This window comes from Ictidomys tridecemlineatus, chromosome 6, assembly GCF_052094955.1.
Source record: "Ictidomys tridecemlineatus isolate mIctTri1 chromosome 6, mIctTri1.hap1, whole genome shotgun sequence".
Classification (NCBI taxonomy): domain Eukaryota; kingdom Metazoa; phylum Chordata; class Mammalia; order Rodentia; family Sciuridae; genus Ictidomys; species Ictidomys tridecemlineatus.
Window position 1 is genome coordinate 97401355 of NC_135482.1, and position 14930 is coordinate 97416284.

At 36.1% G+C, this 14930-nt stretch overlaps 1 protein-coding gene across 3 annotated transcripts in view; it reads left to right on the forward strand.

The window, feature by feature from the left end:
* Positions 1-404: 404 nt before the first annotated feature.
* Clec1a (C-type lectin domain family 1 member A) overlaps positions 405-14930 on the forward strand; it is a 31682-nt gene continuing 17156 nt past the window's right edge. For all 3 annotated transcript variants that reach the window (XM_078015255.1, XM_005341806.5, XM_078015256.1), the window contains exons 1-3: positions 405-652; positions 8933-9031; positions 12771-12947. In XM_078015255.1, the coding sequence (XP_077871381.1) occupies positions 538-652; positions 8933-9031; positions 12771-12947 (391 nt within the window). In that variant the 5' untranslated portion in view covers positions 405-537. The remainder of the gene's footprint in view (positions 653-8932; positions 9032-12770; positions 12948-14930) is intronic.

Consider the following 14930-nt stretch of genomic DNA (forward strand, 5'->3'; position numbering starts at 1 on the left):
CTCCATGTATATGATGCCTTACGCTGTGCCCTTGGAGACAGGAAGAAGCTAGTCCAGAGTCTCATCTCTTCCCACAAAGGCACAGAGAGTTAAACATTTAAATGACTCCGTGAATGTGTGATGGAGAGAAAAACTGGGAAACAAGTGTCCTCCTGACTTTAGGGTCTGAAGAAACCACAGTACTATTGTTGTAAGGTCTCACCATCTTTACACTGCAGTTTCATAAGAAGTGCAAACAGATAAACAAAGGAGGTTTGAGAAGGGCAACCGTTTCAATAACTGTTCTGAGACTGTCCAAACAGAAAACACATGCTATTTCCCCTCAGCCTGACCAACTTGGCATTCAGAGTACAAGCTCATAGGGGAGGGGCTGGGCCTCTCCCGGCAGGAACTGGAGTCAGAGGCTTCCCCTGCTGCTTGCTGGGAGAGGACATTCGGCATGCCTTTCAGTGCCTGGCTTCCTGAGCTATCTCACAGTAGCCAGGCAGCTTGGGGCAATCTGACTGCATCTTCACCTTCAGCCCTGCAGGAATCTGGATGCAGGCCAAATACAGCAGCTCGAGAGACATGCTGGATGAGGATGGGGATACCACCATGAGCCTGTATTCTCAAGCCTCAACTATCACCCGGCAGCTAGAGCCCAGGCGAGCAGGTATTCTCATCTCCTGGAGTTCAAGCAGACAGAGCTTTGGAAAACGTATTTGATGAGGTACCTCTCTTAGAAATATACAAAGTGGAGGGAAGAGGAAATATTTTCAAGATTTGCAGTGCTAAGTAACTCTGCACTTTCCAGAACTGAACGTGCCACATATAAACAACTAAAAAAAAAAAAAAAAAAACAAACTTAGTCTCTATACAGGTGTTTTGTTTTCTGAAATCCTATTAGCACAGTGGTTTGCAGTGGAGGGGTTGTCAAGTTTTCTGAGAAGGAATAGCATACAAAGGTCAAACTGTATGCATATTAAAGCAACATCCCCTCCCCTTTTTCTTCCAATGAAGGCCAAATCAAGTGTTGCTTTTTCTTCTTTTTATTTTTACCATCTGTGATCTGATTTGGAAATTTAGATAAATGAAAGCTCGTGTTGAACTCATGGCTTTAAAAGGAAGATTTCCAAATGAACCAATTAACCCTGGTATTTTGTAATAATAATTTTGCATTTTGAAGCTGCAAGATCTTGGGAGAGTCATGACAACATCAGGTGTTTGGTTTTACTGTCTGTGAAATGAGGGATGATTAAAATAAATGCTTCTGAGGCATCCCCTTAGCTCCAAATTCCATGATTTGATAATTTAAATAGTGGCCTCAGATTTCAATTACTGCAATCTCTATTTTCATTCAACTCTATTGATCTTATTGAGAAGGTTTATCAGAGTAAGAAAATATCTCATTTTAGTTGCATATGACTTCTATCTAATCATTTTATTTATAACCATTCATCCTATGATACATTAATACAAATTTTTCAATTCCATTGATTTTCATAGTTCACCTACATTATTCCCTTGATGACTGAGCCATCTAAAGCAGAAGTGACTTAATTCTAGAGAAGAGCTTACATGGTACTGTACATAGAACTAGGTTCTCGGTTCTACTGTGAGCTATGCCATTACCATTTTTGTGATCATGAACACAGTACTTAAGTGTTCTGAGCTTCAAGTGTATTTAAAAAACATCAATGATAGTAGATGGGTATTTAGTGCTTCTGCTGTGTCTGGTATTGTTTTAAGTGTTTTACGGCATATTAGTTCATATTAAATTTAACTAACATTAAACAAAAGTGGCAAAACCTTCCATAAAGTGGCCATGGATACTTAGAGGTAAATGATGTAAAGTACTTGATATATCACAGACACTTCAAAAATGTGAACTTCCTTTTGATATTTAATACTTTGAGAATCACTACAGTGTTCTGTTTAACATTTTAGTGTCAGTCTGCATGAGAGAGATCCTTATTTGATGCTTGTATCTTAACATGTCATTTCCCTTCTGACCATATCCAGGTTTTTCTCACATCTGTAAATCAGGGCAGACCCTTTTTCACTGTTTTTTTTTTTTTTCCTTTTCTCTTTAGTTTTTTTTCCCCCTTCCCTACACTAAACCGTTATATTCACTTTCTATGCATAAATGACCCTCCACCTGAGTCCCACTGATAACGGCTTTTTGTTTTTCAACTAAACTATTCAGTAAGCTGTCAGGGAACATTGGGGGATTTCCAGTCTCCTTGACCTAAAGCTAAGGGGCAACAGGAGAGATGTGGTTTCTGTAGCCACAGGATGTGTGTAATAGGATACTAAATGCTTTTCTTCTACAAATGTTATGAAGAATCAGTTCTTATGGCTTTGGTTTTGAGCAGCTTGTGTTTAACTACATTTTTCACCTCTGACTGGAGCCAGGAACTCTCACAAGGATTAGTGATCAGCATAAGCAGGAACAGTGTGTACAAATAAGTTCTGTTAAGGTTGGAGGATGGAGAGAGGGGTGTAGCAAGATAAAACACAAATGCAGCATTTGGCAGTCTCTTTGTAAGAAATGGAAATCAGAACAGTTAGGAGCAGAGATTACAAAGAAGTATCTTGGAGGCAAACATCTGGAAATAGTTACCTTAGCCTACATAAATGATATCTTGTTTTTATGTTCTTGTGATAATGCAAATATTTGGAAGAAGGTCACTATGAAAGTCTCTTAAGAAAATATATCTGATATAACTTTGTGTTAAAAACAATGGCAATGATAACTCTTGAAATTTTTTTTGGCAACAGAATATTCAAAGTCAATATAATGCTGTGGCAAAATTGTGAATTGGCACATACATTTATTGTCCAGATTTTGATTTTCTCATTCAAAATCATAAATCTCAATTGTGTTTATGCTAAAAATACCAACAAAATAGAAAATAAAAATGAAACCCCTTACACATTTTCCATAAACTCATGTTTAGGGTACTGTTATATCAGGCAATTGCAAAGTACTGAGGATACAATGTCAAATGTGATATAATCCCAGCTTAGTCTAATACCATTCTCAACTAAGCTACAATTGTAATGGCATGCTGTGGTTGAAGCATGTGCTGGGTACAAATGACTGTCTGACTTCTCTCTGATAGGGATAAAGGAGATCAGGAATGACTTGAGAGAGGGAGTGAGCATTGCACCGAGTTGACATTAGGATGTTCCACGTGATGAGGAATCAGGAGCAGAGGTTCAGGGTTGGGGACCCTACAGGAAAAGATACATGTCAAGTTGGAGGGGGAGACTGGTGAAAGGAAAGTCTGGTTAGTTAGGACTTTTAGGTCATACAAAGGTGTTTAAATTCCATCAATTGTTAAAATGAGATCAATGAAGGATTTAAACAGAGATAAACATAAAATGTGCAGTTAGAAGATCCTGTAGGCTAAAATGAAGAGGATGGACTGAAGGGATATGGAACTGGATAAGCCAGCACCCAGTGTTTTCACTGATCTGGGTACCTAAATTGAGGTAGTAGGTTAAGAAGGAGGAAGAGGAATCAGATATGAGAGATGTTGAGGAGAAAGCGCTTAAAGATTGGTGTTCAGTTGCATGTAAGAAGTCGACCTACAATTGCATCAACTGTAGGTTGGCTAAAGTCTGTCAGATATTCTATGGAGAGGGCCAGAAACTTTAGGAGGAACAGAAAAAAGTAATAAATTCAGTCTGGCTTTAAGGTAGTCTGGTTGGAGGCAAGATATGCATTTGTGGTTGTCCAAAGACATTGGTATGTGAAGGATGTGGGCTTGTGGTAAGAATTCTGAGCTACACATATATGTAGAAATTACCGTCTTATTAAATAAATAAACAAGTGCTTAAGCAATGAAGTAAAATAAATAGTACTTAAATTTATGGGAGTGAGTGAGATCACACAGGGAGGGAGGGATTGTAAAATGAAAAGACAATAGAACAGAAGAATAGTGACAAGGAGAGGAGCTTGGGGAATAGCAACAACTGAAGGACAGGAAGAACAAGAGGATCCAACAAGAGCTTCTAGGACTAAGAAGTAGAGAGGGGTGGAGTATGGAGCTGGGGGAGAGAGAGGCATCGAGGAAGGCAGGAAATAGTAAATTCAAAAGTAATGGGAAAGCTAAGGACACTGAGTAGTAATTGGTGAATTATTATAGGAATGAGCGAAGGCTTTTTAAAATTACTTTTTTAAGGTGCAAGAGATTCTAACTTAATCATAGATTGAAAAGAAGCATAGAAGACTAACTTCACATTAACATGGTGACGAGAGAGTGAAGTGACAGATGGACAAAGATTCTAGCTAAAGACTAAACGTTATCCTAGCAAAAATAGTAAAAAAAAAAAAAAATTAAAACAACACTTAATAATAAATTCAATTTCGACTTTTTTCCTACTCATATTAATTACAATATTATTGCATTTTCCTCCAGCTTTTTACTTTTGTTTCCTTAACTACAGTATAAACCCCTCATGCAGCCGCATGGCACGAATCACACCCCATTGATTCAACAAATCTTTGAAGCACATCCACTGAATACTAAACATTATGGTAGGCTCTGGAAAGGCCTTGGTTTTGAGGCACTTAGAAAAATGGGAGGAATAATTGGAAACAATCATTCTAATACAATGTCATTTAGGGCTACTGAATGCATACCAGAGGCATAGAAGGCACACAGGAATGAATGTGTTACTGACTGTGTCTAGTTTTGCATCTTCCTAGATAAGGAGACAGGTGCTCTGAATCTGAATCAGTCCAAGTTTTCTAATCAAAGCAAAATGTGGCACTTGGTCACTTTTCCCTAGCAAGGACCAAGGTGCAAAGATCCACCAGCAGAGAGACAGGCACTAGCCTGGTATACATGTCAGAGATACAACCTTTAAGGAGTAAAATTAAGAGGCAAGAGTTCAGAGGAAACGATGAGGTGCCAATTTTGTATTAAATTTTAGATAAGGATAATTTGGGGGAATCACAAAATCTTGTAATGTGGCTCTCTGCAAATTATTGAAATTCTCTTTGTTTTCCAGCTGTTAAGACCCTTTATAGTTCAGAGACATAGAACATTTTGTGTATTGTCTGCTTAATTTCTTGCAGGCCCTGGGCTTGGAGAAGTGTAAAGGTTTCTCTCTCTGTCACCTGATGAAGGGTAACTGGTCAAATATGACAACTCCCTTTATCCATAAAATTTCATATAATGACAAAGGAGTTTGTACTCAAAACTTGACCCTGACACTGTAGCCTTTTATAGTATGGTTATAGTAAGAGGATACAGGAAAGGAGTGTTTTTTTTCTATATATATCTTATTATTCCTAGGGATGTTTATATCATTCCTTGGCCTGTCCACACCTCTTTCTAAACATGCCTCAGGAGACAGTGTAGGGATTCTCTTCCAAAAAATAAAACCACATTAGAGCCAAACCAAACTCATGCACCTCCTGGCTTATTTTTGTGAAAATCTCTCTCTTTATTTTAGGGTGGGAGTGGTCCCCAGAGAGAGGCTTCAGCATGATTAGGAACACTTGAGATAAAACTCAGGAACATTGGACTAACAGTTAGAAGAAAAACATTAGAGAGGAAAACAGCATTGAAGGAAAAGTGAAACGTTCAAGTTCATGGTCTTTCCATCATGGAAGCTTGGTTTCCTAGGACATGACCATGACTGGTGTAGAAACACCCCAAGGTTAGATTTCTCTGGGTCTTTAGATAAAACAGGGATGTATTATGAATATTGAGGAGGAAAGAAAGATTTCAAATGCAAAACTTGATCAGGTAAAGATGATTCCTTGGAAGGGATTTTTAAAAAACTGGTTCTTAGCAGAAGACATGTTATACTTTATTTTTCTGTCCTAGAGGAAATTTCAGGAAGGATCATGTATTTGTTCTTTTCATGGATATATTATTAAATAATGCTCTAATATCTAAAGTCAAGGCTCTGACATTATTGTAAAGATTTAAGTTTACTCTTTTTGGTTCATTAGGCAGAAAATCAACACTTCCCTTGTCCATAATTTTATCCAAGGGAAAGCATAAATAATTTGGTTGATTTTTATAGTTCTTCTCCTTTCCTTTTTTTTTTAAATTTCTAATTTTGTCCAGGGAAATATTAGTCATAAAAAGGGATATAATTTTTAATTTTTATGACTTTGAGATATATATTCATAATAAGGTTTAGTAGGGGTAACCAGGCATATTACAGAGATACAGAATAGACATTCATTAATTCACTGAACATTATTTGAGCTATTTCAATTATTGGTCTAGTTGCCAGACTACAATAGTGGCTATTTAAATTTTAATCTTTTCCAAGAAAGAGTTTTACTTTAAAAAAATGTTTACCTTTATTTTATTTTATTTATATGGTGCTGAGGATCAAACCCAATGCCCCATGCAGGTGAGGCAAGCACACTACCATGGAGCCACAACCCTAGCCCAAGAGTTTACTTTCTAGTGGGGTAAGATAGATAAAAAAACAAAAGAAATAAATGAGTCATATATCTTTAAAGGTAATAAGAAATATGAAGGAAAAAAACATGAAGCACTTGGTACATCTGGAAGCTAGGAATATACATTTATTTTAGAGTGGGAGTGGTCCCCAGAGAGAGGTTTCAGCATGATTATGAACACTTGAGATAAAATAAATTTTCTTGGACTATATTTAACTTTAAAAATGTTTAGGGTTTTAGAGATATTTGGCCTAAGTTATGTTCTACTTCTGATCTTGTTTTTTTTTTTCCATTCTTTGATCTGAAATTCTCTTAAAGTCTATGCCCTGAAGAAAGCATACTTTTCTAGGAAAATGTAGAATAAACCATATAGGTCAGCTGGTTGAAGGGCACCTAGAGGAAGTGCATCTTTTATATTTGTTCAGGACACAGAATCTCACGCAAGTCACTGAATAGAAACCTATAGGATTGGGACTTATATTTTGCTGACTCTGCCCTCTGCTGACAGAAATATTGCTAAAAAAATAGCTTTTTGAAAATCAACCTGTCAAATTTAACTTTAGATAATACTCTCTTCTTCTGTATACTTACATAGTTTAGGGGCTATTTTTTCATGATTTCATTCTTTTTTTTTTAAAATCTAAACACCAAATGTTTACTACCTTTATGGGATATATTCTAGTTTCAGTATTGGAAATAATTAGTGAACAAGACAGATGAGATGGTTATTTTAATGGAATGCATATTTGGAGGAAAGGGAGACAGACAAAAACCAACCTGTCATGAAAATGTTACCTAATACTTTTATTAAACACACACACACACACACACACACACACACACACACACACACACCAAGGTGAGTACTGTACTAGAGATGGAGTCAGCCCTTCTTCTAGGGATGTGCCCTTTACACTGAAAGCAGAGGAACAGGTAACAGGCTGCCAAGAATCAATCTGAGGAAGAACTAATGCAGTGGCAGAGGCCATTGTAGCAGGAGGTACAAAGATAGGGGCAAGCTCATTCAGACCAAGAATAGAAGAGAAGGCTACTGGGAATAGAGCATTTGAGAAAGGGGAGAATGGTTCAGAAAAGAATAAGAGAACTAGGTAGGGTCTAGATGAAAAGACTGTATTGTGGGATTTTTGTTCCAAGTGCAATAAAACTATTGGAAGTTTTTAAGTCAGGAAATATTGTAATAAAATTGCCATTTTTTTAAAAAGGGCAAACTGTGAAAAGTGATTTGCATTTTCAAAGTATAATTCAAGCTATTTATGAAGAATACAAATATGAAGAGAGAATAAGATTCATGCTTTAAAATACAGCATGTCTTTTCTGTGATATAAACATTTTCCTTTGTAGATTTTAAGAGATTAGTAATTGTATTTCCTATTTCTACAGTCTTTACCACTTATCTCTCTCCCTTTGGAAATAATGTTTAGTGCAAATCTTTGAGCCTAGAATGTTTTTTATAGAGGTTCTTGTTAGATGGAAATGAATTTGTGTTTCTTTAGTCTTTCTTAGTTTTAGAACCTGAGTTGAATTCTCAATGAAGTAGAACTCAGAGATCACAAAAAAGTCAGAGTTTGAGGGTTTCCTTCTCCTTTTGTTTAATTTGACTCAGAATTCCAGATGCCAACTCCCTCTGAGTTGAAGTTCTCCCTGTTAGAGCTGTGGTCATTCAGACCCACATAGATGACTTCACTAGGTGATAGGTCTACTCAGGACTTACAATGGCACTTCTGTAATTACAAGTCAAACTTATAGAAATGGAAGCAGGGAATTTTCTCTTCTCCTCCTCCCCCTTTTCCTTCCTCTCCTCCTCCTCTTCTGTTATTACTTAACTCCTGCAAAATTTGAAATAGTTCAAATCTGTCTTTGAGAAATTTGATAATTATGTTTCTATTTACTCTATTTTTGAGGCAATATAAATGAAATGAATGAATAAAAAGCATCCTTGCAAAAGAAGGACCAAGAAACCCCAATGAAAAAGTGTAAAATGGTCATTTCTCATTACTGATATGTAATTTGCTTTTCAGAAGAAAGATACATGTGACATGTCGGGGGAGTCACATATTGCAGAAGTGAAATTAAATTAGTTTCATATGTTCTTTGATGATGTTAAAAATTGTTCTTTAGTAGATTCAGGTGTCTCAAACTCTGTTTCAGGCATTTTTTAGGAGAATTTTTCATCATTAAAATTTTGACAAGCAGGAGGTTATAAAAACAACCACATAAAGATAACAGTTGTATACACTGTGATTTGGAGCACAGTAGGACTGGAGGGGAGGATAGGAAAGGGTGGGACTTGTGAACAACTCTAGTTGTGAAAAGTGAGGTTTTACTGAGCCTTGTGACCATGTTTCTGAGGACAAAGGGTAAGTTATCTAGACCTGATGACCAGGTCCTGCAGGGTTTTTCCTGTCCAGAACCACCTCCTCCTACTTGCTGGTTGCTGACTTAGATGGAAGAAGAGGAAAAGCTCAACCTTTCTTTCTCTTTTGTTCCCTACAGAGCAAAGGACTCCCTCTTCAGCTTGGCGCCCAGTGGCCCTCACACTACTGACTTTGTGCTTGGTGCTGCTCCTAGGCCTGGCAGCCCTGGGCTTTGTGTGTAAGTCTGGGCTCTGCCTTGGGGGAGGATCCTGGTTCCATGATCTCTCTAGATGAAACACGAAACACTTGTTATGAATTTTTAAGCTTTTAATTCTGGAGCTTAGGGGGCAATTCAATGCCCCTTTTCTAATAGCAACCATTTAAAGATCAGTGGGGGAAGAAGTATTAAAATAGAACTATCATTTGCTAACTAGAATTAAACATTCTGTTTCAGTTCAGGATTTTGTATGCTTATATGTCAATATTTAAAACAATGACATCATCTCTCTCCTGTTCCACAAGAGTGGGTTGGCAGTGGCTTTTGCTTTCAGTGTGTATGTCTCAGTGGGCTAGTGCAAAGGAAAGAGATTTTATTTCTATTTATATTCTCAATACAAGGAAAATAGTTAAGGCCCTTCATCACTGTATTTTCCATTAAGAAGACATTTTGCAAAAAAATGTGAAAAATCAAACACAGAAGAATGCATGTGTGAAAATCTTTACATTTTAAATAAACAAGGACAAATTCCTTAAAAAAGAAGTGGATAAATTTGCCTCATCAAGTTAAGATCCTGCAGTCATGTTCCCTGAACAGCTGAAGGTGATTCAAAGCAAAAGTTCATAAAAACAAGCAGATGTGTCAAAAAGTTGATTTTTATAGTAAAATTTAAAAAATGTTGTTTATGATCTTAAATGTTTTTTATTTATATATGACAGCGAATGCATTACGATTCTTATTACACATATATAACACAACTTTTCATATCTCTGGCTGTATACACAGTATATTCACACCAATTCATGTCTTCATACCTGTATTTTGGATAATAATGATCATCACATTCCACCATCATTAATAATCCTATGCCCCCTCCTTCCCCTCCAGCCCCTCTACCCTATCTAGAGTTTGTCTATTCCTCCCATGCTCCCCTGCTCCCTATCCCACTATGAATCAGTCTCCTTATATCAAAGAAAACATTCATCATTTGGTTTTTGGGGACTGGCTAACTTCACTTAGCATTATATTCTCTAACTACATTTATTTACCTAAAATGCCATGATTTTATTCTCTTTTATTGCTCAATAATATTCCATTGTGCATATATGCCACATTTTTTTTCATCCATTCTGCTATTGAAGAGTATCTAGGTTGGTTCCATAGTTTAGCTATTGTGAATTGTGCTGTTTTAAACACTGATGTGGCTGTATCCCTGTAGAATGCTGTTTTTAAGTCCTTTGGGTAGAGACTGAGAAGAGGAATAGCTGGGTCAAATGGTGGTTCTATTCCCAATTTTGCAAGAACTCTCCATACTGCTTTCCATATTGGCTGCACCAATTTACATTCCCACCAGCAATAAGTGTACCTTTTTCCCCACATCTTCACCAACACTATTGTTGTTTGTATGCATAATAGCTGCCATTCTGACTGGAGTGAGATGAAATCCTAGAGTGGTTTTGATTTGCATTTCTTTAATTGCTAGTGATGATGAACATTTTTTCATGCATTTGTTGATTGTACATCATCTTCTGAGAAGTGTCTCTTCAGAACCTTGGCCCATTTATTGATTGGGTTATTTGTGGGTTTTTTTTTTTTTTTTTGGTGTTTAGCTTTTTGTGTTCTTTATATACCCTAGAGATAGCACTCTATCTGATGTGTGAGGGGTAAATATTTGCTCCCAAGATGCAGGCTCTCTATTCACCTCACAGACTGTTTTTTTGTTTGTTTGTTTGTTTTGTTTTTGCTCATAAGAAACTTTTTAGTTTGAGTCCATCCCATTTATTGATTCTTGATTTTAATTCTTGCACCACAGGAGTCTTACTAAGGAAGCTGGGGCCCTACAAGTTCCATCAGAAAACTTCTAGAACTAGTAAATGAACTCAGCAAAGTAGCAGGGATAAAATCAACACCCATAAATCAAAAGCATTTTTGTATATCAATGACAAATCCTCAGAAAGGGAAATGAGGAAAACTATCTCATTTTCAATAGCCTCAAAAAAAAAAAAAACACTTGGGAATCAACTTAATGAAAGAGATGAAAGATCTTTATAATGAAAATTACAGAAACCTAAAGAAAGAAATCAAAGAAGACCTTAGAAGATGGAAAGATCTACCTTGCTCTTGGATTGGCAGAATTAATATTATGAAAATGACCATACTACCAAAAGCACTATACAAATTTAATGCAATTCCAATCAAAATACCAATGGCATTCCTCATAGAAAAAAGAAAAGCAATCATGAAATTCATCTGAAAAAATGAGACCCAGAATAGCTAAAGTATTCCTCAGCAGGAAGAATGAAGCAGGTGGCATCACTATACCAGACCTTAAACTATACTACAGAGCAATAGTAACAAAAACAGCATGATATTGACACCAAAACAGACTGGTAGACCAATGGTACGGAACAGAGGACACAGAGACTAACCCACAAAACTACAGGTATCTTATATTAGACAAAGGTGCGAAGAACATGCATTGGAGAAAGATAGCCTATTCAACAAATGATGCTGGGAAAATTGGAAATACACATGCAACAAAATAAAATTAAACCCCTATCTCTCACCATGCACAAAACTCAACTCAAAATGGATCAAGGACTTGGAATACTACCAGAGACCCTGTGTCTATAGAAGAGAAAGTAGGCCCTAATCTCCATCATGTGGGATTAGGCCCCAACTTCCTTAATAAGACTCCTATGGTGCAAGAATTAAAATCAAGAATCGATAAATGGGATGGGCTCAAACTAACAAGTTTCTTATCAGCGAAAGAAACAATCTTTGAGGTGAATACAGAGCCTACATCTTGGGAGCAAATATTTACCTCTCACACATCTGATAGAGTACTAATCTCTAGGGTATATAAAGAACTCAAAAAGCTAAACACCAAAAAGACAAATAACCCAATCAATAAATGGGCCAGGGTTCTGAAGAGACACTTCTCAGAAGATGATGTACAATCAATCAATAAATATGTGATCTTTGGGGTAAAAATGGGAGTTCATAACCAACTTGAATCTAATATATGAAACATGATATGTCAAGAGCTTTGTAATGTTTTGAACAATCAATAAAAAACAAACAAAAAAAACAAAATACAAATATGTGATCTTAAATTTAAAAGTAAAAAAACTTCCTGTTTCTCCCTAACTCCAAAATTTGTATGACATAACTTTTAGTTTGCAATCACCATTACTCTTAGCAATATAAAGCAACTCTCATGACTCATAAGAGATTTCTCTATTTAGATTTAGAAAACCAAAGTTCAAACCTGCATTAAAATTTTATAGTTAAATTTTATTAGGGAAGTTTGTTGATCCCACTGATAATAATCATAAATCAATAAAAATATGGAAATGATAATTGACCATTTTAATAATCAGACAAACAACAATATATGGAATATTGCCAATATTTAATGTAATGATCTATAGGTAAATGAATCATGGTTTTAGATTGAGTAATCATTTGCATGAACAGAAACATACCTATTCAGTAGTAAAATAGTTTGAAAATTTACTTCTGAAGCTAGGAACTGTTATCATGACTCCACATTTTCAGAAAGACTTAGAAAAATTAATTTGTGCAATATGATATAATTTGTTATTTATGTACTAGAGTCTCTACTTGGATATATGCAATGTGAGATCTCAGAACCTAAGATCTTAACTTATATACATTTTTGCCTTCATCTTAAGTGAAAATTAGAAGTAAAAGTGAAGAAATGAACTGTCCAGTCTGACCTAGCCACTTGGGTTAGTTTTTCAGTTCTACCAGCTATCCAGTACTCAGCAAGACAGCATTTCTGAAAAGGAAGAAAGGTTGGCGAATCTCTCTCAACATCTGCAGTCTGTCCAAGTCCGGAATAGGAAGCTTGCAGAAACCCTGCAGCATGTGGCTGAAAAACTCTGTCGTGAGCTTTATAACAAAAGTGGAGGTAAGCAGGTCTTCATCACTCTGGCCCCAGGACATTATCTGTCAATCTAAGTTGAATTTCTTATTAACATAACTGGGAACCAGTACTATTTAATTAGTTTTCTGGAAAACTTGATAAGAAATTTGGCTTGCAAGACCATGATCAGTTTAGGGGGTCATGCAGTCCATACATGTTTGTGTTACTGTGTATGAAAGAATTCTTCAAATGCAACACTTAAAACAATAACAAAGCAATTAGTTTGGAATAGTCAACGTAACATTGCAAGTAAATAAAACAGGGAAATGTTTCAATTTACCTTGTCCCATAATTGAAAAATCATCCCTATTATAAGTCAATAAACTCATAATTTAAGAATCATTGAAGGATCAGATAAAGAAGGCATATAACCTGAATCAAATCTGTTATTTTAATTCCATATGATTTGACTGATACCGAAAAAACTGTACATTTTAAGAAGTACCCTAGGAGACATCAATGTCAATGATAGGTGTACCACAGTTGTATAAATAAAAATAGTATTGGAGAAGTCAGTGAGGGTGTGTGTGTGTGTGTGTGTGTGTGAGAGAGAGAGAGAGAGAGAGAAAGAGAGAGTGGGGGGGAAGAGGGAGAGAGAGAGAGGGGGGGAGACTATTTCCTGTCCTATTTGTATTTCATTATCCATTTTATTCAAGTCAGTTCTCTCTTCTGCTCTTTTTGTTTGAATTTTTAAATTTATTTTTTATTCTAATTTGTTATATATGACAGCAGAATGCATTACAATTTGTATTATACATGTAGAGCACAATTTTTCATATCTCTGGTTTTATACAAAGTATATTCACACCATTTGTGTCTTCATACAGGTACTTAGGGTAATGATGTCCATTTCATTCCATCTTTTCTATCCCCATGCCCCCTTCCTTCCTGTCCCACCCCTTTGCCCTAGCTAGAGTTTGTCTAATCCTCCCATATTCCCCCTCCCAAACCCACTATGAATCACCTTCCTTATATCAGAGAAAACATTCAGCATTTGTTTTTTTGGAATTGGCTAACTTCACTTGACATTATATTCTTTAACTCCATCCATTTATCTGCAAGTCCCATGATTATTCCCTTTTATTGATGAGTAATATTCCATTGTGTATATATAACACATTTTTTTAATCCATTCATCTACTTAAGGGCATCTAGGTCAGTTCCACAATTTAGCTATTGTGAATTGTGCTGCTATAAACATTGATGTGGCTGTGTCCCTGTAGTATGCCCTGACTTCCTTAATAAGACTCCTATAGTGCAAGAATTAAAATCAAGAATCAATAAATGGGATGGATTCAAACTAAAAAGCCTCTTCTCAGCAAAAGAAACAATCAGGGAGGTAAAGATAGAGCCTACAGAATGGAAGCAAATTTTTACCACAAGCACATCAGATAGAGCACTAATCTCTAGGGTACATAAAGAACTCAAAAAGCGAAACACCAAAAGAACAAATAACCTAGGATGTGGGGGGGAAAGGCACACTCATACACTGCTGGTCGAACTGCAAACTGGTGCAGCCAATATAGAAAGCAGTATGGAGATTCCTTGGAAAATTGGGAGTGGAATTACCATTTGACTCAGCTACCCACTCCTTGGTCTATATCTTCTGCTCTCTTTAACATATATACCTAAGAAGAAATATGTATTATGAATTCTTCAGTTTTTATTTATCTTTTGGGAACTCTAAAACAGGACAAAATCTCAGACTTCCAGACATACACTACTTCACACCCTAAGCAGACATCTTGATTATTTAATCACCCAATAATATGAATAAGCATAAACAAATAATATGAGTAGGCATACTTCCACTTCTCTAAATGATTTTTATTCACATGAATACTGATTTCACTGGTCATGTTATTCTTTCTTATTTTTCTAACAGCCCAGTAGGCATACTTCTCTTTGTTCGGTGCCCTATCTCAGCAAAAAGAGAATCCAGGTTTCTCTATAATTTTTATCTAGCTA